Source organism: Triticum aestivum, chromosome 7A (assembly GCF_018294505.1).
Source record: "Triticum aestivum cultivar Chinese Spring chromosome 7A, IWGSC CS RefSeq v2.1, whole genome shotgun sequence".
Taxonomy (NCBI): Eukaryota; Viridiplantae; Streptophyta; class Magnoliopsida; order Poales; family Poaceae; genus Triticum; species Triticum aestivum.
Genome location: NC_057812.1, coordinates 42,962,502 through 42,989,412, shown reverse-complemented (window position 1 = coordinate 42,989,412; position 26,911 = coordinate 42,962,502). Strand labels below are relative to the sequence as shown.

At 42.1% G+C, this 26,911-nt stretch overlaps 1 protein-coding gene across 3 annotated transcripts; it reads left to right on the top strand.

The window, feature by feature from the left end:
- The first annotated feature begins 520 nt into the window (after positions 1-520).
- On the top strand, positions 521-21,984 carry LOC123148157 (kinesin light chain 3). Of its 3 annotated transcripts, XM_044567520.1 has the most exons (18): positions 521-800; positions 1,119-1,184; positions 1,280-1,470; positions 2,175-2,279; positions 3,232-3,332; positions 3,698-3,776; positions 15,626-15,637; positions 16,336-16,401; positions 17,325-17,393; positions 17,466-17,522; positions 18,594-18,671; positions 19,059-19,156; positions 19,237-19,282; positions 19,667-19,794; positions 20,262-20,361; positions 20,870-20,932; positions 21,430-21,486; positions 21,614-21,984. In XM_044567520.1, the coding sequence occupies exons 1-18, from the start codon at positions 668-670 to the stop codon at positions 21,791-21,793; spliced, it is 1,629 nt and encodes a 542-aa protein (XP_044423455.1). In that variant the 5' UTR covers positions 521-667; the 3' UTR covers positions 21,794-21,984. The 3 variants fall into 3 exon arrangements, 2 of the variants coding, with proteins under 2 accessions (XP_044423455.1, XP_044423456.1); XR_006473673.1 differs by lacking the exon at positions 21,614-21,984 and having other exon boundaries at positions 20,823-20,932; positions 21,430-21,467; XM_044567521.1 differs by lacking the exons at positions 20,870-20,932; positions 21,430-21,486; positions 21,614-21,984 and adding an exon at positions 19,894-19,951 and having other exon boundaries at positions 20,262-20,334.
- The last annotated feature ends 4,927 nt before the right edge of the window (positions 21,985-26,911 follow it).

The window sequence follows — 26,911 nt, the reverse complement described above, 5'->3', positions numbered from 1 at the left end:
AAAGAAAAGCAAAAAACCCCATGGAAACCAAGAAAGATACAAAGACGAAGAAAAAAAAGAAAAGCCAATGAAAACCATGAAAGAAACAAAGGAAATTAGTGAAAACCAAAAAAATAATAAAACTGAAGAAAACCATTGAAGAAGTAGAGAAAAACAAAATAATAATAAAATAAAACAAAAAAATAAAAATGACAAAAAATCCAGAAGAAACCCCCACGAGCGATCTTTTTTTTTTGATCAGAAACAGCAAACGCAAAAAAAAAAACAGACGGAAAAGAAGCCGGTCTGAAACTGTAGCGGGTATGAAAATGCTTCAGGCGAGACCGAAAGAGCACTAGGTATAAGGAAGATATGATTCTAAAAAAAGGTATAAGCAAGATATAGCCTTTGCGGCGAACTATTGGATTTAGTTGTTTCACGGTAATTACTCAAAAGAAAAAAAGTTGCTTCACGGTAGTTATTGGGCCGTCCGTTGCATGTTATTGGGACCCAAATTAAAACTGACCGCCTGGTCCTTGTCCCTGGCCCAACCAAACCCTTCCCTCCTCTCTCGTCGCGCTGGCCGCCTCCCTGCCGCTGCCGCCGACGAAGAAAGCAAGCGCCGTCCCCGCCGCCTCCGCTGCCGCCAGCCCCTGCCGCCGGTCGAGAGGCGACGAAATATCGGAGCATGTATTCGCGGCGGAGGCTTCTCTCGCTCCTGCGGCACGCTCGCCACGCCCCGGCGGGTCGTCTCGCCGCCGCGCCGTCTTGGAGGAGCTTCAGCCTGCCCCGCGCGGCCGCCGGCGCGGCCTCCACGTCAGGTGAGCGCTTATCCGTGCCTCTACTCTCTACCCCTCGCAGGATCTCCACGCCGGGTCTTCAGTTTGGCGGCGGAATAGCTGTAGCGAGGCGGACTGGTAGTGTCTTAGATCGTGAGATTGCGATGATGCTGCCTCCGATTGCTTGGGCGGATGTACTGAGAGATACGCGAGGGTCGTGAGGGCCTAAGACTAGATTAGTGATCTGATTTTAATCTGTCCCGCGGGTATTGTTCCTACTGCAGTAAGGGTGGTATTTCTCATGTTTGCCATCATAACCATTTTAACAAGATGAGTGAAATTAATGATTTTCTCTCACAGGTTCTAGTGATGGTCACTTCAGTTGTAAGGGTTCAACATATGCCGCCATACTGATTGGGCAAGCAGGTCTGCTCTCTGCATATGCAGCCTCCTCCATTTGATTTAATCAAATAAATATCATATTTGATACCATGGCAATCCTAATTCCAGTCTTGTTACAGCTGTTGTTCTTGGCCTGAGCAGCAACTCTGTATTGGCTCAGGATGATTTGGTTGCTCCAGCAGCTACAAGTGAGCAAGCTGATGTAAATGTTACTGGCCTGCGTCGCATTGAAGATGGTTCAGTGATCTCAAATGAACACACGATCAAATGGAGAATGTGCACTGATAAAGCACGAGAGTTTTTCATGGAAGTAAGGTTCTCATTATCCTTACCTTCATCTGAACCACCTTTTGGCATTATCCTTCTGAGAAAAATAATCTTAGTACTACATTATAGTTTCCTCCTCTGTTCAAACATAATTCTCTTTATTATATGTGTTTCCCGAAAATGATGCGAAATTTAACCACAATCATGTTGATACATCATAGCCTAGAAAGAACAACTCCAGTGCTTAGTCCCCTGATGCTGACCGATTTTCATATAACCTGTTTGGTCCACACTTTTTGGTCACTTGCTGCAACTCTTACTATGGGGATAACTCTTCAGTTTCCTCATTAAACCATGTGGATTTGGAAGGTTTAGCCTGTAATTAAAGTATTAAACTATGTGCTGTTTCATGTTGATATACGGGAACTGGGTGGTAATTTGCCATGATATTTTTTATTGGTATTTCTTGAAAGCTTGGGTTTAGCAACTTCTCGTATTGGAAGTACATATTCCAAGACCTTGCTTCAGTTGCAAAATCATGCAACTATTGAACATTTAAATTAAGTATGACTGTTTGGACCATATACCCTGTGCATTACAAATTTTTAACATCATAATGTTTGGTTGGAGTATAACTGTATGAGAGGAGGAAAGGAGGCGTGTCTCTTTAGTTACTCCTACTCTTCATTCGACCGTTAAATTACAGTTGTTGTTAGTCTATCATATCCATTTATATTAATTTTCCAGGGAAAACTAGATGAAGCAGAGAAGTTATTCAAGGCAGCCTTACAAGAAGCTAAAGAAGGATTTGGACTCAGAGATCCACATGCTGCATCAGCTCTGAACAACTTGGTATGTGTTACTGTTGATTATGAACTGAAGATTGAAGTAACATTCTATTTGCCTTTCTAATGTATGGAACTGCAGTACCCATATAAGTCCATAAGCTAGATTATGAGGTTTAAGATCTGTTTGGGTTCATAGTCAAACATTACCACACTTTGCTGTAAGCTAGGAAAGTTTAACCGAGTTAGGAATAGGTTCTGTTCGTAGTAAGTAGTAACATATTTGTCCAGATTCCTCTTTTTTTGACAGTGGGACATACAACCATAGACTCAAAAGGTGTGCCAGATTCTCTTAGGGATGCTAAAGTGCACACAGATTTTGTTGTCCTAACCTATGCAAGTTCAGCAAGAAATATGTGGAAAAGTTTGAACAGGTTAGACATTGAACTAAACTGGTAAACTCAGCTGCATTTAATACCATACCATTATATGCTTAATTATGTCTATTTTGTAATATTTAAACTGCGTGGGGGGACTGACAATGTAAGGCTACCAATTAAATCAAAGTGTCTGATAAGTCACCTAGAGAACTCTTGTTTGCTAGTTTTTATGCTTCATAGAATTTAAAATACTTGTGTGTATCAGGATTCAGTAATAGATTCCGCGCATTGTATTTTAGATTCCATACGTTTATGAATCTGCATGTGAAGTCCAATCTTTATCATGTGATTCCATTAAACCCGTAACCATTTAAGCTCTCTCAACCAAACAACTTCAAAAGACCGGAATTGTTGGTTTCTTGTACAAATACCACTGTATTATCCCCCCTAGTTTAAGTTGTACGGGTTGCATTTGACACACTGGCACTCAAATAGTTTTTGTCTACAAATTTGAATAGGCAGGCCATGCTCTCTTTTGTGGTAGGCTTTCGTAAACCTACCTTAAAAGTTAATACAAGTCTTGCATGAAGCAACATTCCTTTTTGTTCCCCTATTTAACTATTATCCTAAGTTTTGCAGGCAGAGTTTTATAGGCTAAGGAAAGAGTATGAGAAAGCTGAGCCGTTATATCTGGAAGCGATTGAAATCTTGGAGCAATCATTTGGACCTGATGATATACGGTACTTTGATTTTTAGATTATAATGTGTTCTATATCATTGTTCAGTGACTTTGATTCGGCTCATTTTGTAAAAGAAAGTTCTAGTCAGGAGCAAAATACCACTCTTTTGGGATAAAAAAGAGTATATATGACAGATATTTTTGTTCATTACATTCTAGTATGTGTTACACATTCCTGCCTGCTCATTGTATACCATTGTTGGTGAGTGGAAGGATGGTATGCACTTTCGTCTGTGTGTGTTGCCTGTGTGTGTTGCGTGGTTGACTGCACTTGTCAATGCATATAGTGTTTCATCTAAATTCCGTGTGTTGGAGAACTACCTTAATTTTGGAATTGTATAAAAATACTTTACATGCCTCTTGTAGGGTTGGAGCAGCTTTCCGTAATCTTGGGCAATACTATTATATCCAACGCAGGTTTGATCAAGCTCAGACATGTTTTGAGGTACCTGTTTTTACCTCATGATTTTTTTCGAGTTAATGTCTTATGTTTTTTGTAATTGTATTATCTTGTAATGTTTGACAAGCTTTTAATTGAAATGTCATCTAGGCAATAATTCTAAGGAATGAATATACATTTCCTGTTGCTACCTTAACATGTACTCCCTCCGTTCCTAAATATAAATCTTTTTAGACATTTCAAATGGAATACAACATACAGATGTATGTAGACATATTTTAAAGTGTAGATTCACTCATTTTGCTCCGTATGTAGTCACTTGTTGGAATTTCTAGAAAGACTTATATTTAGGAACGGAGGAAGTAGTTCTTTAATCTTGCTGGACACAATGATGGCCATATTTCAATAATCTTTGGAAACCTCAATAGTGCGCAACATCACATTGGAATAGCCAGGAAAATCAAATATAGTGTTGTATGTGTGGCCCATCACTTTTGGCCCATGACCTAGACAATGAGAGGCTCAAAGTTGTTTGCCTCTCTTCGGTCTACATGGTATCAGAGGCCAGGGCCCTGGAGATGGCAGCGTCGTCAGCGAGGCTCATCTTTCTCCCTCTCGCGGCAGAGCAACGTGGTGGCCTGGAGCTATGCGGCGGCTGCAGCAAAGGGCAGCGCGCTGGCGTGTCATGGGATGGCGCGGATCGACTGGTGGTTGGGCGGCGCACAGGTGGTGGAGTGTTAGCGGGAGGCACTGCCGGAGTTGTTGCTGTTGTTGAGGTTGGTGTTGTTGGAACTGATGGCTTAACTTGGCGCTGACGCACGTAGAAGAGGTTCTCATAGCTAAAGTGAGTGATCCTGGTGGTGGTGTGGCTGCTGATTGCAGAGGAAGGAGGCAACACTGGAGGTGGTACAACTAGGAGAAGAAGAGATGGAGGCTGTCATGGGGTCTGAACTGGCCACTGCTCTTGAGAAACTGACGTAGCTCATGACTGCGAAAATTGTTGAGGGGTCATCTCCAACACCGATGCAGAAGGTGGTGCACTTGTCGTGTTCCAAGTAGATCGGGTTTTGAAGCTTGAGCTCATGCCAAATGACGTGAATTTGAATGGCAGGAGCAGCTGCCTAAGCTGGTCGAGGTGGGCCCTGTTGATATTGAAGCCAAAGGATCTGATGGGATATGTTCTTCAGACGGTTGAAGAACATGCTAACAAGGAAAGCTCGGAATGGAAGAAGTGGAGTGATATTGACTACCTGATACTAGCATGGATGTTGAACTCCTTGATTGTAATGCTCCCAAGGCGGAGGTAGGTGTTGGTAGTAGCAATGGAGGTGGTCGGAATGGGAGATGTTGTCAGAATCGGGGTGGTGGTTCTTCAAATGCTCCTCATTGGAATGCTCCCAAGGTGAGGCATAGGGGATTGTGTTACATGGACCACAACAGGACGGAGCAGGAGGGAATGCACATGCTAGCTGCAGTCGTTGAGGATATGGAGATTACAGCCCTAATCCAGGATGGGACATGCTCCCAAGGCAAGGCGTAGGGGGCTGTGGTACATGGACCGCAACAGGACAGACCATGAGGGAATGCACATGCTAGCTGCAGTTGTCGAGGATAAGGAAGTTAGAGCCCTAATCTAGGATGGGACATGTGTCTTTTGACAAAATGTATCAAATATTTCCTGATGTATTGAATGGTGTGGACAAGAGCAAGTTGAACCGTGGCTCAGGCATTGATGTTCACCATTATGTGCCCAAGTTTCTGTGTAGTGAAGCTGTGATGATGGCCACCTTCTTGATCATCGCACGCCATCCCGGTTGAAAGGTATGAAATTGTTGTGAGTTAAGTTTCACAGAAAATAAATTTCTAATTCCTCCCAAGGTGTTTGGTTGCACTTGTTTTGTTCGTGATCATAGGCCATCAACAAATTGGATCCTCAGGAGTCAAGTGTATCTTTATTGGGTATTCTTCAGGACAAAGGGGGTACAAATGCTAGAATCTATATGAGAGGATGACATTTGTGAGCATTGATGTTACATTCTGTGTGTCAAAACCTTCTTATGGTGAGAAAAATGATCTAAGCATCATGTCCGAAGGCCATGACCAATCTCGGGTTGGTGAAATTGGTCAAGTGGGGGATAGTAGTGGCACATTAACTCATGTGGCTCCTGTGACACAAGCATCGACCTACACTAGTGATGCGCAGGTTGGTGCATCGGCTCAAGTTGGTAGCGTGCCTGGCAGTGTGCTGAGGTGGACAGCAGAGCAAGCGAAGCAGCTCAAGGTGTATTCATGGAAGAGTGGTAATGTGTTGCACATTAGGGGGAGCAACTAGATCAGCCACTGATGGAACAATAGGGTAGTACTAATGTGATTTCCATCTCCTCTGATGGGGACCAGGCTGAAGGGTCAGTGGCTACCGAAGGGTCAATTGATGGGCCGATTTCTTTGGGGAGAAGTACTCGAGCAAGAACAAGGGTACCAGATAATCGGTATGGGTTCGATGCCAATGATATTGGAAATTAAGTTCTGTATGAGGCATTATCTCCAACCTACAAAGCATTTGTTGCTTCTCTTTAGTCTAAACTATAGAGCATTTGTTGCTTTTCTTCAGTTTGTGTCAATTCCGACTTATATGAAGGCAAACGGGTGACTTAAAATGACATATGGCCTTGGTGGAGGAGCTGGAGGCTCGAGGCTCTGTGTAAGAGCAAGACATGGGCAGTAACACCTCCAAACAGGAAAGAATGCAATCAACTGCAAGTGGGTATACACCTGTGAAGCAGAATGTAGAAGGAAAGATTGGAAGGTACAAAGCAAGGCTTGTGGCGAGTATAACCAGGCCAATGACGGTAAATTGGTGGACTAAACCAAAGAAAGACCGTCTCTTTGATGACGTGGTCATTGGGATACAATACAACAACAAAGATGATGAAGAATATGCCCTACTCAAGGGGTCAAGCACTCGATCGTAACTAAATCATCTTGATGCACTCGTAGCATGATCACATAGGGCAAGATGAAAAGAAGGATAAACAAACGAGATCGTCAACTTTAGCATGGCATGCTTCCATCAGTGCTTCAAAACATTTGCTATTCTTATCTCTAGAAGGGTGCTTCTACTTTTGTAGTGTTTCTAGCAAAAGAGGACAAAACTCTACCTTGAAAATGTATAACTCCGGTATCGCGTTGCGGGTGAAAAGGGCCTGAATATTTCCTAGCAGCCAACACCCCACTAACTCACACGTCATTCTTGCATCTCACGGCCCGAGAAACGGCAAAAAGCAAAAGGTGTGGACATTGTATTTTTTTCCATACAGAGAAACTGACCGTCTTTGAAGGTGAACATTGTGGGGCACTACTGTCAGCAGAACATTTCCTAGTGTGCAAGTGAATTTGAAGGTGGTAAAAAGGCAGCAAAGTGTTCCAGCAGCTAGCCATGATGCTTGCCCCATCGCCGAGGCAGAGAAACCTCTCAGCAAGCACTGGAGCTCACCATTTCCACCACATCAACGCCTCTGATCTCCCCTGTGGTTCCCTTTCCCGAGAAGCAACTTATCTTGGTTGTTGGATCGACATACATATAGCCATGGGCACGCAAGGCTGAACATCTATTTCTTCACTTGCCTTTCCTCCCACCTGGGCATGACGACCTTCTCCATGTAGGTGTTCAACGGTGAGGTTGCCCCGTCCACGCTCAGCAGCATCGCACCTATCATGCGCGTAACCACTGAATCGAGCCCGAATGCCCCCAAAGTCTCTTAACTCTGTACGTGCATTCGTTTTTGCAGGCATACATATGGTGCATTTTGCATGTTGTTTTGATGCGTTTGGGTTTGGATTTTGTGCTAGATCGAGTGCTCCCGGTGAATTTTTTTGGTGTCGGATCAATGCCGTGTAGGCTGTGGAATTTTTTTGTCTTCACACATTTAAAATTATTTGTTCTGAGATTTGGGGGGGGGCATGCATGCCTCGATTCGTGTTCTTCTAGGATGTTTTTTGCTTTTGATTCACAATCATATGGGTCTATGAGAAAAATAGTTTGTGTGATTTCCTGGAGGAAGTTTCTGGGTTGTCTTATTTTTTTTGCTTTGAAGAGCTAATTTTAGAGTATGTTCGTAGTTTACGCATTAGATTTTGCTTCGCGATTAGCCATACATATTACTTGTTCATTTCAGTTGTGTTTAACACTTGAAGGAGCAGTTAGATGTACTAGATAGTGGTATTTCCGATACTTTGCTCGTTTTGTTGAAATCATATTGCAATCATATAGTTATGGCCAATTAGTTTCGCTAGAGTAGTTTTAGATATCTCAAATGGGGACTCAAATAATTGGTTTCTAGTTTCTACTAGACCCTACAAAGTAAATGGAAGTTTTTGCGTTTTGCTCGTTTTATTTTTAGATTACTTTTTTGCTATGAACATAGGTAGGTATGATGCATTGAAGAAGGCACACCGGCTGGATCACAATTCTGTTGGTCACGGAGTCAGCAGTTTAAGATTGCTTTGCTCCAATGACTTGAGAAGGCGAGATGCAATCTCCATGGCTCTATGTATTTTGCATACTCTAGCGTATGTGGTGTTTCCTTCATTTCGGTTCGTTTCCTGAATAAAAGGATATGTGGTGGATTTCTCTCAATCAATAAGCAACTAGAACTTAGCACATGTACATATAAAATAAAAAGGAGCAAAGGATGCATCATATCATCTGGAATAACATAATTGTGGCATTACACTACTTCTGGAGTAACATAATTAATAAATTCAGCTTGCATACTTGCTTCATGACATCTCCTAACAAATACCAATTGAATCACCTTGGGCATCGGCTAATTATCTATCATCTTATCACACAATTACAATTTTATTGAATTGAAATCAAATGAATTGAGGAGTCATAAAACATCCAAGCTCCAAATACAAGCTACAAGTAGGCAAACACCATCCAATTCAACCGCATTTTTATGAGCATTTTAATCACTCATACATTGAGATATCAATCAAGCTACTAGTTCTCTTGTATTGGCTTGTTTTCCATCAGTGTAAATTGAATTCTGAGACCTATAGCCAATCAAAGCGATACACTTATCCACTTAGCAATTTGTTAAAGCTTTATCAAGCAAGTAATGAAGCTACTAGCTACATACATTGGTTTTACAACAAGGTGAAAATTGCAAGCCATGCAAGGTAAATAAAGGCACAAGCAAGCCAAAAACAGCAAGCAACTAGAAATGAACTAAAATGAATGAAACTAATGAAGGAAACACCATATACGCAAGAGCATGCAAAATACATGGAGCCATAGAGATTTTGTCTCACCATATCAAGTCATTGGAGCAGAGCCGTCTTGAACCGCTTGACTCTGCGACCGATAGAATTCTAATCCAGCCGGTGTGCCTTCTTGAATGCGTAAAACCAACATATGTTCGCTGCAAAAAAAATTAAAAATAAAGTGAATAAAATGCTAGAAACTTTAATTCCTTTGCAGAATGCAGTAAAAACTAGAAACCAATTATCCGAGTCCCCATTTAAGATACGTGAAATTATTCAAGCCAATTCATTGACCATAACTATTCGATTGCAGCATAATTTCAACAAAACGAGGAAAGTATCGGAAATACCACTATTTAGTACACCTATTCTGCCCCCTCAAATGTTAAACGCAAAGGTGCTCTGAAATGAACAAGTAATACGTGTGGATGATCGCCAAATGTAAAATCTAATGCGAACGCTTACGAACGTAGGAGGAAGCTAGCCGAGCCTAGGAGGATTCGCTTAGGTAGCTGGAACGTAGGTCTTTGACAGGGAAGCTTCGGGAGCTAGTTGATGCAATGGTGAGGAGGTTGATATCCTTTGCGTCCAAGAAACCAAATGGACGGGTCAAAAGGCGAAGGAGGTGGAGGATATAGGCTTCAAGCTGTGGTACACGGGGACGGCTGCAAATAGAAATGGCGTAGGCATCTTGATCAACAAGAGCCTCAAGGATGGAGTGGTAGACGTCAAGAGACGTGGCGACCGGATTATCCTGGTCAAGCTGGATGATGAGGTCACAAGGGATATACAAGGAGATATCCCATTGTGTATGCTCTTTGCGGATGATGTGGTGCTAGTTGAGATAGTCGGACGGGGTAAATAGGAAGTTAGAGTTATGGAGACAAACCTTGGAATCGAAAGGGTTTAGGCTTAGTAGAACTAAAACCGAGTACATGATGTGCGGACAAACCTTGGAATCGAAAGGGTTTAGGCTTAGTAGAACTAAAACCGAGTACATGATGTGCGGTTAGTACTACTAGGCGCGAGGAGGAGGTTAGCCTTGATGGGCATGTGGTGCCTCAGAAGGACACCTTTCGATATTTGGCGTCAATGCTGCAGAAGGATGGGGGTATTGATGAAGATGTGAACCATCGAATCAAAGCTGGATGGATGAAGTGGCGCCAAGCTTCTGGCAGTCTCTATGACAAGAGAGTGCCACAAAAGCTAAAAGGAAAGTTCTACAGGACGACGGTTCGACCCGTAATGTTGTATGGCGCTGAGTGTTGGCCGACTAAAAGGCGACATGTTCAACAGTTATGTGTGGCGGAGATGCGTATGTTGAGATGGACGTGTGGCTACACGAGGAAGGATCGAGTCCGGAATGATGATATACGAGATCGAGTTGGGGTAGCACCAGTTGAAGAGAAGCTTGTTCAACATCGTCTGAGATGGTTTGGGCATATTCAGTGCCGGCCTCCAGAAGCTCCAGTGCATAGTGGACGGCTAAAGCGTGCGGAGAATGTCAAGAAAGGTCGGGGTAGACCGAATTTGACATGGGAGGAATCCGTAAAGAGAGATATGAAGGATTGGAGTATCACCAAAAAACTAGCTATGGACAGGGTGCGTGGAAGCTTGCTAGCCATGTGCCCGAACCATGAGTTGATCACGAGATCTTATGGGTTTCACCTCTAGCCTACCCCAGCTTGTTTGGGACTAAGGCCCTGTTTGTTTGGGCTTTTGCTTCTGCTTTTGCAGCTTTTCCATTTTGGCCGAAAAGCCATAAAAGCTCCTAAATAGGTGCTTTTGGGCTTTTATGGCTTTTGATGAACCAATATAACAATATTTAGCTCCAAAAGCCATAAAAGATCCAAAAGCATCTATTTAGGAGCTTTTGTGGCTTTTTGACCAAAGTGGAAAAGTTGCAAAAGCAGAAGCAAAAGCCCAAACAAACAGGGCCTGAAGGCTTTGTTGTTGTTGTTGGATGCTTACGAACATACTCCAAAATGAGCTCTTCAAAACAAGTAAAGATGGCAAGCCAAAAAAGTTCTAGAAGAGATAGCATTAATTGTTTTTCTGCATAGACTCTTATGATTATGAATCAAAAGGAGAACATCATAGAAAACCGTGAAGCGAGGCGCGCATGCGCCACACAACAATTCACAGCACAAACATTTCTCTACGTGGGAACACAAAACTTTTCCAAGTACACACAGCCTATGCGACATTGATCCGGCGCCAAAAAAGGTTCACCATGGGCGCTATCTCTGCCACAAAAACCAAACCAAACGCATCAAAACACCATGTGAAGTGCATCATATGTATCCCCACGAAAATGAATGCAGATAAGCATATCGGGGTGCTATGCTGCTGAGCATGGGCGGGGAGACCTTGCTGCCGAAAACCATGGAGAAGATCGCATGCCTATGTGGGAGGGGAGGAAGGTGAAGAAATAGGGGCCTTGCCTTGCATGCCCGTGGGTATTTATACGCGGTCCAATGGCCAAGATAAGTTGCTTCTCGGGAAAGGGAACTGTGGGGGAGATCGGAGGCATCGGTGTGGTGGAAATGCTGAGCTCCGCTGCTTGGTGAAGGGTTTCTCTGCCATGGGGCGAGTGTCGTGGCGGACTGTTGGAATACTTCACTGCCTTTTATCACCTTCAAATTCTCTTACACACTAGGGAATGTTCTGCTGACAGCAGTACTCCACAATGTATAGCTTTGAAGAGGGTTTGTTTTCCTGTATAGAAAAGATTACAAGGTTCACACCTTTTGCTTTCTGCCATTTCTCAGGCATAGTGGCAGTGAGATGCAAGAATGACGTGTGAGTTAGTGGGGTGCTTACTGGTAGGAAATATCTTTGTTAGTGTTGATTATCCTTCTCTTCATCTTTCCTATGTGCTCATGTCGTGGGATGATTTAGTTTTGATCAAGTGCTTGACTCCTTGAGTAGGGCATATTCTTCAACATCTCTTTTGTTGGATCATATCCGCATGACCACGTCATTAAAGAGACGGCCTTTCTTTGGTTTGGCCCACTGATGTACCGTCGTTGGTGCATTGCATTGACTATGATGAGACCTTTGCTCCAATAGCGAAGATGAATGCTATGAGGATTCTGATCTCCTGTGCACCAAATTTTGGGTGGCCTTGCATGGGGACTTGTAGAAGGAGGTTTACATGGAGATCCCACCTGGGTTCTTGACTTCTAAGACTGCTTGCAAGGCATGTAGGCTCAAGAAAGCCCTTTACGGGCTGAAGTAATCTCCAAGAGCTTTGTTTGACAAGTATAGACAGGCAGTGTGTCACATGGGGTATGGACAATGCAATGGTGATCATACATTGTTTAATAGACACTCTAAAGGGAAAATAATCATTCGTGTAGTTTATGTAGATATCATTATCACCGGAGAAGGATGACGTACAGATAGCAAGATTAAAGAAGTGTCTGAGTAAAGGCCTTTGAAGTTAAAGATCTTGGTCGACTCAAGTACTTGGTATACAAATGGCCATGTCTGGAAAAGGAATAGCTCTTTCTCAAAGAAAGTATGCCTTGGACCTTCTATGTGATGTTGGCATGTTGGGCTTTCGAGCAGCTTCATCCGCAATTGATCAAAACTACAAAGTGACTGCAGCCCAATTTGGTGATCTTGTGGCTAAACAAAAATATTAGCTATTGGTGGGAAGATTTGTTGTACTTGTGTCGTACACGACCACACATTGCATTTGCAGTAAGTGTTGCGACTAGTTACATCCATGAGCCTAGAAGTGAACATCTTGTGGCAGTACATAGAATCTCGAGATACTTGAAAGGTACTCATGGGGAAGGGTTGTTGTTCAAGAGTTATGGACACCTTGTTGTAGATGGTTATTATGATGTTGATTGGGCTAGCAGCTTGATGACAACAGATCAACTTTAGGCCATTGTGGTTTCGCTGGAGGAAATCTAGTGTCTTGGAGAAGCAAGAAACAACCCGCTGTTTCGAAATCAACTGCAGAGGCTAAATACAGAGATATGTCTTAGGGACTGAGTGAGTTGCTATAGACAAGGAATCTATTAGAATGTACGGTGTGACAACAAGTCGGCAATTAATATAGCAAACAACCTAGTTCTGTTGAAGTGTATATGTGGATTGCCTAGCCCTTTCCATCAGTTCGGATTTTTGGTTGCGTTGCCTAGTGCATGAAGTTGAACATGGTATCAAGAGCCTAAGGTCTTAAGTTCAAGTCTTGGCTTTCGTAGTTTATCGAAAAAATGTTCTTCTCCCCTTTGTGTCCATGTATAGGCCTCTTGAGCCATACGTGAGTCTATCCATGTGTTGACTTCCCGCATCACACGTGAGAGGGGGTGTTGAAGTGTATATGTGGATTGCCTAGCCCTTTCATCAGTTCAGACTTTTGGTTGCGTTGGCTAGTGCATGAAGCTTAACAAGTTCAACATGATAGAACAAACATGTGGAGATAGACAGATTCTTTATCAAAGAAAAGTTGGATTTGGGATTATCAAGATAGAGCATGTGGTTCAAATTGCAGATTGTTTGACTGAAAGACTTGGAACCAGAGAATGCAGCTTAGCGTGTGACAAGATGGGAATGATAGATATCTATGACTCGTGAGGGGGAGTGTTGTATGTACGGCCCATCACTGATGACCCATGTGGCCCATGCCCGTACCAATCAAGTGGCTCACTGACCTAGACAAGGAGAGGCTTGAAGTTGTCTGCTTCTGAGCGCCGCCACAACACAGGAACACATCGCGGGTATGCCGCTCCTCGGTCTAGGAATCAAAGGATTTCTCAGAGAAACATACCAGTTTATACATCATAGAATTTCTTAAAAAAACATAGCATCCACAACACTGCAAAAGTTATCATCTGGATACTCATTTTCGGTTGCACATGGTGCCCATTTTTTTTTTGAGAAAACACAAAAGGGTTGCGTTTCATTTCATTGAACAGAAAGATAACACGGGTACAACCTCCACAAAGGAGGGATACACACACACGCACACACACACGACCGTCCTCACCAAGCTGCTACAATTAGGTGAGGAGGTGCCCTCAACTACAGACCACAACGACATCAGGTCTCTCCAGCCTTGCCTCCAGCCAAGAATGGCGAGGTGTCGAGGCTCGGAGCAATAGGGCAGCAACACCGCCGTTGCCAGACGCCTCCAGGGATGATTTCAGCTCCAGAACTGCCCAGCCCAACATACCTCGTGCCCTTGTGTGCCTAGAGAGAGTCGGCGGGGTGAAAGGCAGGGACCGGCTGGGACTGGTGTAGAACTCGTCGGAGAAGTGTCGGCACTGGCATACGTTGCGCCCCGGGCGTCCACCTCCTATGTAGCATTCACCGCCAGAGCGCCACATCACCAACCTCTCGCCGCTGCATCAGGTACTCCATGTGCAGCCATGGCAGCGCCTTCAAGAAGGGAACAACGCTGAGACGCTGTCGCTGCCCGGTCTGGCAAGCCGGACCTAGGGTTTCCCCCAGTGCTCAAGGAGGAAGTCCGGCCAGGGTCATGTCAACGCCTCCAAGGAGGTAACGGCACCCTCAGGCGTCGCCATTGACAGCGCAAGCCGACACCGCGCGGGGTTTTCGCCCCGACCCGTGAGCAGGGACTTCCGAAGGCCATCGACGTCGAGGCAGATCGGAGGTGGCGAAGTCGTCACTGGGGGAGTCTATCACAATGAGGGAGACTTGGAACGTTGTCGTCTCGGTAGGAAGCACCGGCCAGTGCAGGGCCTGCAGGCCGGCCACTGCTAGGAGCGCGTCCAGCAGACAACACGGGGTCACCTGCACCGCGCCGCCACGCCAGCCCGTAGCTTCCGCCGCCGGGATCCGCCGGGGCATAGCAGAGCAGCCGCTGCTCGCATGCCAGCATCCTCTCCAACAGCAGCGGACGGGAGGGGTGGGGGGAGGGAGATGTTGGTTGGGGTGGACGGGGTGCCGCAGGCCCGTGTAGGCGACGTCGCCGTCGCTAGCCAGACGCGCCACGGCCACGGCCCGCCCGGCCTAGGTCGGGCCCAGATCAGAGCAGAGCGCCGCCGCAAGCTAGCGCGCCGCACCACCGCACAACCTCCTAGCCCTGGCACCGCGTCGCTGCCACCAGTCCGCCGCCCAACCGCCCCGACTCGCCTCCGCCCCGCCGCCTCGCCGGACACCCGCGCAACCCACGCGGCGTCGCTGCTCCGCGTGAAGAAGCTCCGCCAGGGTGCGCACACACACGCCAACACCGCCTTTGGCGGCCGGGCACCGGTGGCGGCGGCGGCCAGGGAGGCAGGGGATCGGTGGCTTTTTGCTAGGGTTTGGAGTCGCCTCCGGAGTCGCCCGCGCGAGCGACCCTGGAGGTATGCGGGGGGTGCGTTTGAAGGCCCACATGGTGCCCATTTTCTGTCTTGCTGTTACAGTTCACTAATTTAAGCTTCTCTACTTATTTGAGTTGTGCTTGTTCTAACCATGTGCAACATAAAAAATTAAGGAACTGCTTGTGGAACAATATTACAATACAATCTTGAAAAGGAAAGCATGTTTAGCCATTTTAATTTTCAATATATTTATTGCATCATTTTGTATTATTTGATGCATGTTTTCTTCAGTTTAAACTTGCTTCTTATATTATTTTCTGTTTCTGTTGTTTCTTTTTGCAGCGTGCTTTGAAGGTACTGAACATTAGTTATCTACCCTCCCTTTCCTTTGCATGTTTCACATTCGTTATTTTAATATCATGTGTGTCTATGCCAGTAAGATTATTAATATTACAACATTTGGGTAAGGCAGTACACTACTTCAATATTGTCTATTGTTTGACACATGGCACACAAGCAGACAATGATAAACTGTGATAGAAATATATCCGGCATTGTGTCATGGCACACTTGGCAAAGCACTAGAAAATATGTGCATGTAAATCGATGATATGTACATGAAAAGCTCTTCCAATTTACCTATGAAGGCCAGTAGGACCAAGCATCAGTTGGTCTTTTGTATGAATACAAACTTTAGCTATTCTTCCATGTGAATACTCTGTTAATGTTTCATCCAAGAAGAGCTACTGTATTGTCCTTTTCCCTCTTGTGTAGTATGTATTCTGCTGACTTTATCTTTATTTGTTTTCTCTGAATAATCAAATACTCCCTCCGTCCCATAATATAAGATCGTTTTACAAGCTAAAACAGCTTCCAAAACGATCTTATATTATGGGACGGAGGGAGTATTTGTTAGTGGTACATACCAGTTACTGATGAGTAAAAATTGTATGTGCTATTCTTTGTTCAGAAATAATATATCTGGATAAATTTTTCACGGTAAGGTAATTTATGTTTTGTAGCTCTGGCTCATAATTTTGAACTTTTTGTAGATAGAAGGACGTGTTATGGGGCTTGGTAACCCAGACTATGCAAATACAATGTACCTTCTTGCCAAGGTACAACTGCTCTGTTACTGTATAAGTTAGTGTTCTATATTCTCTTATTCTTTCCAGAGACATCTTTCTGGAAGGGCAGGAGCTTTGTATTTCATTTGAGTTAATTAATGGAAACCAGATACAGCAGGCATACACCTAAGCTAAACTAGCTCCTGAGCCCCACAGGCCACACTCCAAAGCTATGGCACTGTTTGGTGGAAACTATGTATTTTCTTTCCTAGCCCCTTAGCCAGATATGACACACACTCACCTAGCTAAACATAACCAATCATATCTGACATGGTGACACTGTTTTTTGGAAGCGGAAACTATGTAAACTACATGGATATTAATTAGGCCCCATTTTGTTTCAATGAATTTCAAAGAAAACTCTGAAGGAACTGATTCCTATGGAAAAACTCTTTTCAAGTTGCTTTTTGGAATGGAGAAAAGATGAACAGTGAACCATACCCTATTGCCATCAATTTCACAGGAAATAAAACATGTGAACTATTTTTTTTCGCGGACGAACGGGGCAGCTAGGCGAGAGTATAACAGTTTTGATGCGAGAGAGTCACGTAGTTTTAAAATTTTCCTTTTTGCGAGCTTTGTTAATCATGACCGAGGACACAAGTGATGGGTGAATAAATGGATGAGGGTGGTTTGGACGATATTACTGATATGCGGGTGCCTTATTCTAATGATCCCACATGTCATCGAGTAAATATTAAATGTTCTATCTTCAAGGCTCACTTCACCCTTATTGAAGCACTTATGCCCTTTTTGAGCTCACTCTAAACTGTGTTTTCTTGAGCATTTCCCTAATTTTTACAGTCTCCTAAATAGATGGAACCATTTGCAACTATTTACCAGAGAAATGCATTTTCAAGCTTTCTAACTGTGTTGTGCCAGAAAAGGCTAAACATATCTTTTCCTGTTTGTAGGTTTTAAGTCAACAAGGAAAAGGAAAAGATGCAGAAGCTCTTATTCGAGAGTCTATTAGGATACTTGAGGTACGTTTATCATTTAGGAGTAGATCTTAATCTCTTTTTTGTGCATGAAAGGGTTTAACGAAGGCTAATTAGGAAGCTGGACTTGGCGAATCACCTGCGTGCATACAAAGAATGAAGTTTCTCTCTTTGGTAAGCACCTTTATCAAATATGTTATAGCTCTCAATAAACAACTATGCTTTCCAAACTTATGCATAGGGGTTTCTACTATGTTGATGTTTATAAAAGAAATGCTGTAGCCATGCTCTTTGATGTTTCTTTTCTCTCGAGAAAACGCAGAAGCTTTGTGTTCTGTTGTATTGAGAAGGCAGGAACAGAGTTACACACCCATGCGGACAGTCAGTTGGAAGAACATGAGGCTCTGATTATTGTGGCTTCCTTTCAAAAGTTGCATATTTAAAATATAAATACAATGCGACACCGATATTTGATGGTGAGCAAAACAACACTTTCAGGCACACCTTGATCTTCACCTGGGGAGAGAGGGAGAGGGTTTTTTTTCGAGAAAACGCAGAAGATTTGCGTTTCATTGCATTGAAAAGGAAGGGGTTTCAGTTACATCCTCCTAGGAGGCAATTATACAGAGTGAGGGTGGTGCAATTAATGTACATCCCAGGTCTGGGGAATGAGGGCACGCAGGCCCAACGCGCCGGCTCTGGCCCAAAGGGTCGCCTCCTCCTGTTCTTTTATCGTGGGTGTGTAACTCAGTTGGCCCAATGAGGCTAGCGTCCAATTTAGAGGTCTCTTTTATCGTGGCTTCCTTTCAAGGTTCAAGGATCCTTTAGTAAAATATTTAGCGTGATTATGTACAGTCAGTTGGAAGAACATTTTAGAGGTGGGCAGAGAGTGGAAATTTTAGATGACACCTAAAGTGTTCCCAATTGATATGCTAAATTATTCTTCAGATCCCTAATTCTTAGTTTCTGCAGTATTCAATAAAAAACAACGGCCTCTGATGTACTTTCTCTTATTTAAATCTGCCTTGCTGAAAGCATTTCTTCTATCTAAATGCAGATATTGACATACTAAACTTAAAAAATGTGTTTGCTGATCACTCTTCTTAAGTTCTCTGCAATGAGCACATACTCTTCTTAAGTTCTCTTATGGCATGCTCTGACCAGTTCTGCTCTGTGATTCTTGTTTGTGATTTTACTTCATCCTTGAGCGCATTTTTTGCTCTTGTTTAATATACTGTTTTTTAGGAGTTGGTGAAGTCAAAGCAACTGGCTGAAGCTGAAAATTTGCAACGGAAGATATTACATAATCTGGAGCTTTCGAAGGTTTGCTTATATAGCTTTAAACATATACTTTCTTCAGTGGTCTGCCATGTGAAGTTGATATGAGCCTTAAATCATAGGCTTGTGCATCCAGTTAGTTTAGTTCGGTAAATACGGTATGAAACCGAAATACTGTTTGGTTTTAGTAAATACCAAACTGACTGAAGTTGACATGAATCCAAAAAATGAGGGGACACTATTTTACTTCCATTTCTATATCCGAACATCTCAAAGTTGTCATGTGGAATGCTGCCTCAGTACTCAGTACGATCTGCGTGTATACATGATTAAGTGGCCCAGTGTAGAGCATGAAACCATATTGCCATAGACATCAGTGATCAGTCCATGACATGTAAACTACTGAAATATATCTGTGGAACTGTTTGGTAGGGATGGAATTCGTTGGATACTACAGCCGCAGCCGAAACCTTAAGTGTTACTCTTCAAAACATAGGGAATTTGAAGGAATCAGAAGAACTATTGGAAAGGTAAAAAGGTTGTTTGTTAAGCTCCTTGGCTATTTTTAAAGTTTTCTTACTTATAGGTTTCAATTATTTATGATATTCAGATGCCTCACTGTCAGAAGGAAGATTCTCTCTGAAGATCATTTTGAGGTTTGCCATTGCCTTGTATTTGGCTTTTGAGCCGATTCTCGAGTATAACAAAATGTCATCGTGTTACCAAATGAAAGCATCGTGGCCAGTTTATCTTAATGGTCACACTTGGTAGTATATATCACAAGCTTTGTTACACGGAAACTCTTGAAGTTGCATGCATCTTAAGATTTCGTTGTTAAGTCTGATATATGTAGATGGGATTGACCCATATGGCCTGCCTAGGATGGCTTGGCTCACGTGGCCTATAACCCTGGAGCCTGATACACCACATAGCTGCAGCCAATCTGAACTGGCTTTTGAAATCTAAAGATATATTTATGTTGAACAATTGCATTCTATCAGTGATTGATTACCTATTGTATGCTGGTCTCATTGTTATAGGTAGCAGGTATATTGGTACACTTGGCAAGGCTAACTTTGCTTAAAATTACTAGTGATATCAAGGTAAACAATGATCTGTCTACGCCTCACCTTGTCAAGGCAAAACAACTTGTCAATGATTCAATAAGGTATTGCCATTTAGCTCCATTTTTTTGTATGTTCCGAGTTTCTATCTCCATAAACCCATGAAGCACATCAAAAGGTGGTTTTGTTTTCATATGTCATAGATTACTGTAGTGAAATCTCGAGGATTTTCTCAAATTTGAGGATTAATCCCTTTGAAAGGTATTCTTCTTATTGGCCTCTATGATTTCACAATTAAACTTGCTGGTGGAATATTTTATGTTACCCATAAAGATTAGCTGAACCGTTTCATTGGTGAAATTTCAACTCAAAATTTCAAATAAAAAAATGGTGGTATCTAATTCACAGGTCTGTTTGACTGAAGCCTGCCTTCATTGCTATTCTATACTTTAGTTATCCCTTCTATGGTGTTGCATTGTACATGTTTATTACATTTATTGCCTAGAATACTGGTAAGTAGCCCAATGAATTGCTTAATGTTACTGAAGTCTTCAATATTTCATCATGGTAGGATAACGGAAGGAATATTGAATCCTTCAAGGGAGAATCGGAAAAAATTAAATAGCACATTTGCCATGGAAAGAGAGAAGATTGGGGCAATAGTTGTACTTGTATGTTTCTACTTCCTACTCACCCTGAGGGGTTTATCATGCTACCCTGTTCATGATGCTCAACCCCTTCTACTGCCATTTTTACAATTTTCACCCGCTTTCATGTTTATTTATTTTTCTTTCCATCAGTTAAGAATTAATTCTGTTGGTAACTCTCAGGATTGCATTTTTAAGACATTGGTGCTTTAAATTTTCAAGCTGATCAAAGTTACCATAAAGCTCCCATGTAACATCAGGTTGCCTTTACCTTTGTTGTGGGATTTTGTACGATAAGAATGTTATGTCAACCCCATGTTCCATGAAGAGATAACTAGCATCGTATCTGAAATTTTCTGCATAAGAATGATCTCCCACCATACTTGAATTTAGTTGTAACCTGATGTCGCAGTGCTGTACCTAGGATTGTGAAACATTGGAAATTGATTTATTAACACTATTATTATTGTTATCTTCTTGACTAGGTAGATGCATGAATCCCAGTTTTCTTATTGATACTTTGCTGTTATAGTTGCAAGCACTTGAAGTTGTTGGACTTCTTGAAGCTGCAAGAAAGAGAATACAGGCACCAGCGGTATTTTTCCAATACTTCATTTATTAATATGGCAATGACCTAATTATATGTTGTACTGTATTTGTTTGCCTGTAATATAACAATGCCTGCTCTAGATATTCATATGGCCAGATAAACCTCTCATAGATGCTCGATATACTAAATTGTGCATCCATTTTAAAAATAATTTTGAAAAGGTCCTATACAACACTGATGCTTTTTTCAATATGGAAATGGTACCGAGACTTATAAATTGATCGATTTTCCCTTTGAAATTCAGCCACTAATCACAGTGGTCTTGGTGGTTAATTTTTCTATTTTATATTATTGGGAAACATTTGATTCATAGTTGGAAGTTACAAATTCCAGGCTTTAATTTGTGTTAAATAGACATAGTTTTATTTTTTCTGTACTTGATCAACTTTCCTCTGCATTGTGTTAATTCATGCTTAATTTACCTATAGTATCACTTAATTTTATCAATTTTATTTTTGCTGACTTGGATTGCTGCATTTCAGTTTGATTATCAACACGTTGAACAAGCTCTGCGCAGGTGTATTTCACTTTACAACGAGGTTTGTGTCAGACCCTTCTCCACATTTGTCAAAAATCATGCAACGAAGCATCAGCCTTTCTGTTCAGTTGGATCTGTAGTGCATAAGAACTAAACAGCCATTGTGACACGATATCTAATTGTTGCAGCCTCATACAAGAAACGTGGTGTCGAAAGCCCTCAGGCAGCACTACCTGAAATGCTTGCACAGCCTCACGCTTATTGTTCAGCACGATCCAGACATCTCGAATGCACCGCAGATGCAGGGTCTGCTAGGTGAATCACAGCGAATAGTGAAGGAATTGGGCGGGGAGAACAATATTAAGTAGTCCACTTTATGAGTTGGTGACTCGGAGGAATAAAACATGCCATACAAAGTTTTGTATTTACAGGTTATGAGAGAAACCAAAGGTGAAGATTTTGCCCAGGTGGGCAAAATGTTAAAATACATTATTGATTTCTTGGTTTTGTTGGTAGCTCTTGCCAGTTTCCACTTGGCATTTATAAATTTTTCAATCAAGGCCTTTTCTCCTCCCACCACTTTTAGACGAATTCTTTTCCCATATCTATTTTTTATACAAGTGTCTCCTTCGCGATGATTAAGGTGATCATGCCATATCTTGAATTTCTCAAGTTTTGAACTTTTTTTATCTTGTACACAACATAAAGTATGGGTTTTGATTTATGGACTGCACAATCCAGATGGTACGGGTCTGATTCTTGCTAAGTTGGGAGTAGGATAGTTCCCGGTAGAATGGTTATTACATCCACGTCGCCCACAAGCTTGACAGAATTCTTGAAATTGCCTTTGTCCTTGTGTTGAGCCGTAAGATTTCAATTCTTCTCGTGTTTCCATTTCCTGCCGGATTGTTTTTGGTGCTTCTTCTGATCAGCCAATGTTGCTTGTGTTTTGAATGCTTGAACGAGCTTCAAGCAGCGGTGTTGTACCCGATGGCATGCAAGATGATTCTTCTTGGAAGCTCATAATGCTTTTTAGCCGAGTGCAGTGCATACATCAACTCATACAACTTGGTGTCCTTTTGGAAGCTCATAATGCTTTTTAGCTGAGTGCAGCGCTCATATACACGCGTATACACTCACCTCTATGAATGTACATGCGCATATTCTATTCTTATGAGCACCTCCGAAAGACTGAGCCGGTATGTCATCTTGAAATTTATGAAGTCACAGTAGGCACCTCGTCATCGACGGAAATGTCTTCTCCCACTGAATGCACATCGTCAGAAATCCTGAAATAAATCTAGAAATTAATGCGAGCATCAGAACTTGAACCCTGGTGGGCTGAGGCCTGGGGATGCCACAGCCCCTCTAACCATCTAACCATAGGTTGGTTTGAATGCGCGTCGTAGTTGAGGCTATTACAAATCGGTTTTCTTTGATTTTTTTCTTTTTTTTTCGTTTGTTTTCTTTTTTCTTCTCCATTTTTTCGTTCTTTTTCATTCTTTTTTTACTTTGTTTCTTTGTTTTTTATTTATTGTTTCTTTTGTTATTTTCGTTGTTCTTTTTATTATTCTATATTTTTTGTATACGTCAACAATATTTTTCTAATACACATCTAACATTTTACCAATACTTTTTCGCCATTTTCAAATACATGATCAACATTTTTTCAAATACTTGTTCAACATTTTTATATACATGTTCAACATTTTTATATACATTATCAACATTTTTTCCAAATGCTTGTTCAACTTTTTTTTGAATACTTGTTCAACATTTTTTCAAATGTTTTTTGAAGAGTTCTTTTTGTAGTATATATATTTATAATATTTTAAAGTACAAAAAGTAAAAAAGTAAAAAACAAAAAACTATGAAAAAACAAAACAGAAAATAGGCCGTGTTTCCCGCACGCGTGGGCCGGCCCAACTAGCGTTCCCTTCAGCAAGGGGTCGCTCCTCTCTCGCTTAATGCGAGAAATAGAGGTGCCTGCTTTAATTCCCTCCTCCATCCCCTATTCCCTGCCTCGTTGCCACCGCGGAGCAGCTGCCTCATTTTCTGCCCGCGAACGGAGAGAAGGATATACAATGATATAAAATAATTATGTACTATGTCTCAAAAAAAAATTATGTACTTAAAGAGATTAAAATAAAATAAAATAATTGAAATCACAGCTAAAAATGCCTCCCCATATTCATCACTTTTTTGGAATATCTGTCACTCTTCTTGTTTGCCTATTGGGTAGTGGAATCAACAATTTAGTCAAAACATTTGGACATGGATTTGTAACTGAATGTTTGACTAGCATTAGGTACGTCAATTAGCTCACCCACAAAATAAAAAATAAGTCAATTATTTGACTACTTCGGGGGATCAATTATCATGCATATTTATTACTCCCTCAGTTTCTTTTTAGTCTGCATATAAAATTTGGTGAAAGTTAAACTTTGTCAACTTTGACTAAGTTTATAGAAAAATAATATTAAGATTCACAATATGAAATCAATACTATTAGATACATCATGGAATTAATTTTCATACCATATAACTTTAGTAATGTAGATGTCGGTATTTTTTCCTATGAAGTTGGTCAAACTTTACAAAGTTTGACTTTGACCAAATATTATATGCTGGCTAAAAGGAAATAGAGGGAGTATAAGCTTCGGTGAATGTGTGACAGATATCATTAGTATGATCCAAATCTAAATATATTGTTGTCTTTGTCTAGCTTCTTTCACTAGTGCAGAACCGGGCAATAGCACCGGTTTGTAAGGCCCTTTAGTGCCGGTTTGGTAACCGGCGCTAAAATGTAGGCACTAAAGGCCCCCCCTCCTCCTTTAGTACCGGTTCAGCACGAACCGGTGCTAAAGGGCAACCATGTGGCACGAGCCAGCTTCGGGGGCAGGGAGCCCTTTAGTACCGGTTGGTATCACCAACCGGTATTAAAATGTTGGGGGGTTTTGGGTTTATGATTTCTTTTTCATTTAATTTTATGTTTTCCATTTAATTCTTTTTCGTTTGCTGGTATTTTATGATACTATATATTGTACACGTTATGCATATATATAAATAAAATTTCTAATAGAACCGATCATAATATATATATATATATATATATATATATATATATATATATATATCATCGAATGTCTCATACAACCATCATTAATTAATTCACACATATCTACACACATGTGTATACATATATATATATATATATATATATATATATATATATATATATATATATATATATATATATATAATTTCTCCTAATTGGTGCCTTCAGAGCCAGTGGCATTAGCCTAGCTAATTGGTGCCTTCGGAGTACGATAACAATTGGAAGTGGTTCATGGGGGCGGTAGCGGGTAATAGTATTCTCCTTTGGGATCTATGATCTGGTCGAGCAAAAATCCCGCTATTTCCTCTTGAATTGCTTCTATGCGGTTCTGTGGTAGGAGCTTGTCCCGCACCTCTCTGAACTGTTAAGAAGGAGATAATATGCATGTGTATTAGTTGTGTGACTAGATATCGATAATGGTGTAAAAATTGTGAATAGTGTTCTGACAATCGATATCGTACCCACTCCTGTCTTTGAGATTTGCTCCTTTCGGACGCCATCATGCGAATGTTCTTGCAAATGTAGTATGCACATAGATCATTCCCCGGCGCCTGCTTCAGGGCCTTTACGAGAATGAAATTTGATCAGATAATAATTAATCAAGCATGATAATTAAAGAGATGGCAGCTAGCTAGTACTACTTAATTACTTACCTTGGGTCGATACCATTTCAGCTTTTGTTTTCATGCGCCTGGAGCTGGAGTGGCCCTGATGAACTTTGCCCAAGCCCTGCCCCGCCGACAAAGAAAATGAATAAATGGGTTATTAAATAGTTGTTATCAGGAAATGACGAACTAATTAAATAGGCCGAGATATAGTTAATAATGATTGAAATTACCTGTTGACTATCCCCTTCACGATGGTGTAGTCACTTGCTTTCTTAAGTAGCGAGTCTAGCACTTCAACTGTTCCTTCATCAACTTTAATGATTAACAAGATCCAGTGAAATCTGCATGCACACACGTTTGCATGTCTTAATTAAGCGGGCATATGTAAGCAAAAACATGTAGCTAGCTAGTAGGGAAAAACAGAATTTGTAGTACAAGACAGTGTGACTCACTGGAAGTTGTAAGGAAGTAGTATATCTTCATTGTATTTGAGTTCCTTGAAGAACTGTAGCATGCTGTCCTCTACACTTTTTTTGTGATATGGATCTATTTTCCGCGTGTATTCATTAATGGTATTTGGGTCAATGAACCCAATGCCATAGCGTTCACCTTTTTTCATTTTATAAATCTTCATCCTGCATAATACCACAGAAAAGAATATAGTGAGGATAATTACAGGTAATGATTGATCAAAATGATCACTACAGCTAGCTTGAGACTTAAATTACAGAAAGAAATCACTTACAGACAATAGCAACTGACGATAGATTTGTCGAGTGCGTCTTGATTGTATAGCTGAAATAGTTCTGAATACTCAACGGTCACAGCTTTCTCATGGTAGTAATGATCCTTCTTGACATTCACCATGAGGGACTCTCGATTGGAAATCTTGGTAATGTCCATGTACATTGATGCAATTCATACATTCTCGTTGGGAGCTTATTGACCTCCTCTGGCTCGACCAAAGGTTGGCCCCGGGCATATTTCCGTTTTATTTCCTCCTCTCTAGTCGGAGACATGGGCTCGATATCGAGGAGTTGTCCAACAATGATCCCGATCGATTCAGCCCGCGCAATATGCTCCTCGGTTATTACCACATCGCCCACCCCGGGAACGTTAACGGTTTGCGCACAATAATATTGGGCGCGCCTACTCTCATGTGTTGTTGGCACAACAAGCGGGGGTGTTGATTGTGCCGCCTGTTCTCCCAGCTGGGGAACGGTTTTACCGCTCCTTTTGCCAGCTGATTTGTTCGAGCTCGAGCTCGCCTCTTTCTGTAGACGTGCTTGATTTAACTTCCTGAGGTGGCGCTTATAGTCTGTGTCAACAGGCTTGGGAGCTGGTGGTCTAGCCATACGAATGAAGTGGTCAATCTTTTCCACAGGCACTTTCTCCCTTGGCGGCGGTGGTGGTTTCGGTGCAAAATGGGCTTCCACCTCGGCCTTCGATATGGCTACGTTTTCCTCCTCGGACTTGTCGTAAGGCCTCTGCAGAAGAGGCGCGAGGCTTGGACCATATTGAAATCGCTTGCCTCCGCCTGTACCTCCAGTACTACCTCGACTTGTACCGCTACGCACCATAGCTGAGGCGGCTCTCTTCCGTGATTGCTGAGGCGGCTCTCTTCCGTGATTGCTGAGGCGGCGAAGACGGCTGACGTGGTTGAGTTGGAGGAGGAGGAGTGGCCTGAAGCTGTGCCGGACTTGGAGGAGGAGTGGCCTGAAGCTGTGCCGGACTTGGAGGAGGAGTGGCCTGACGCTTTG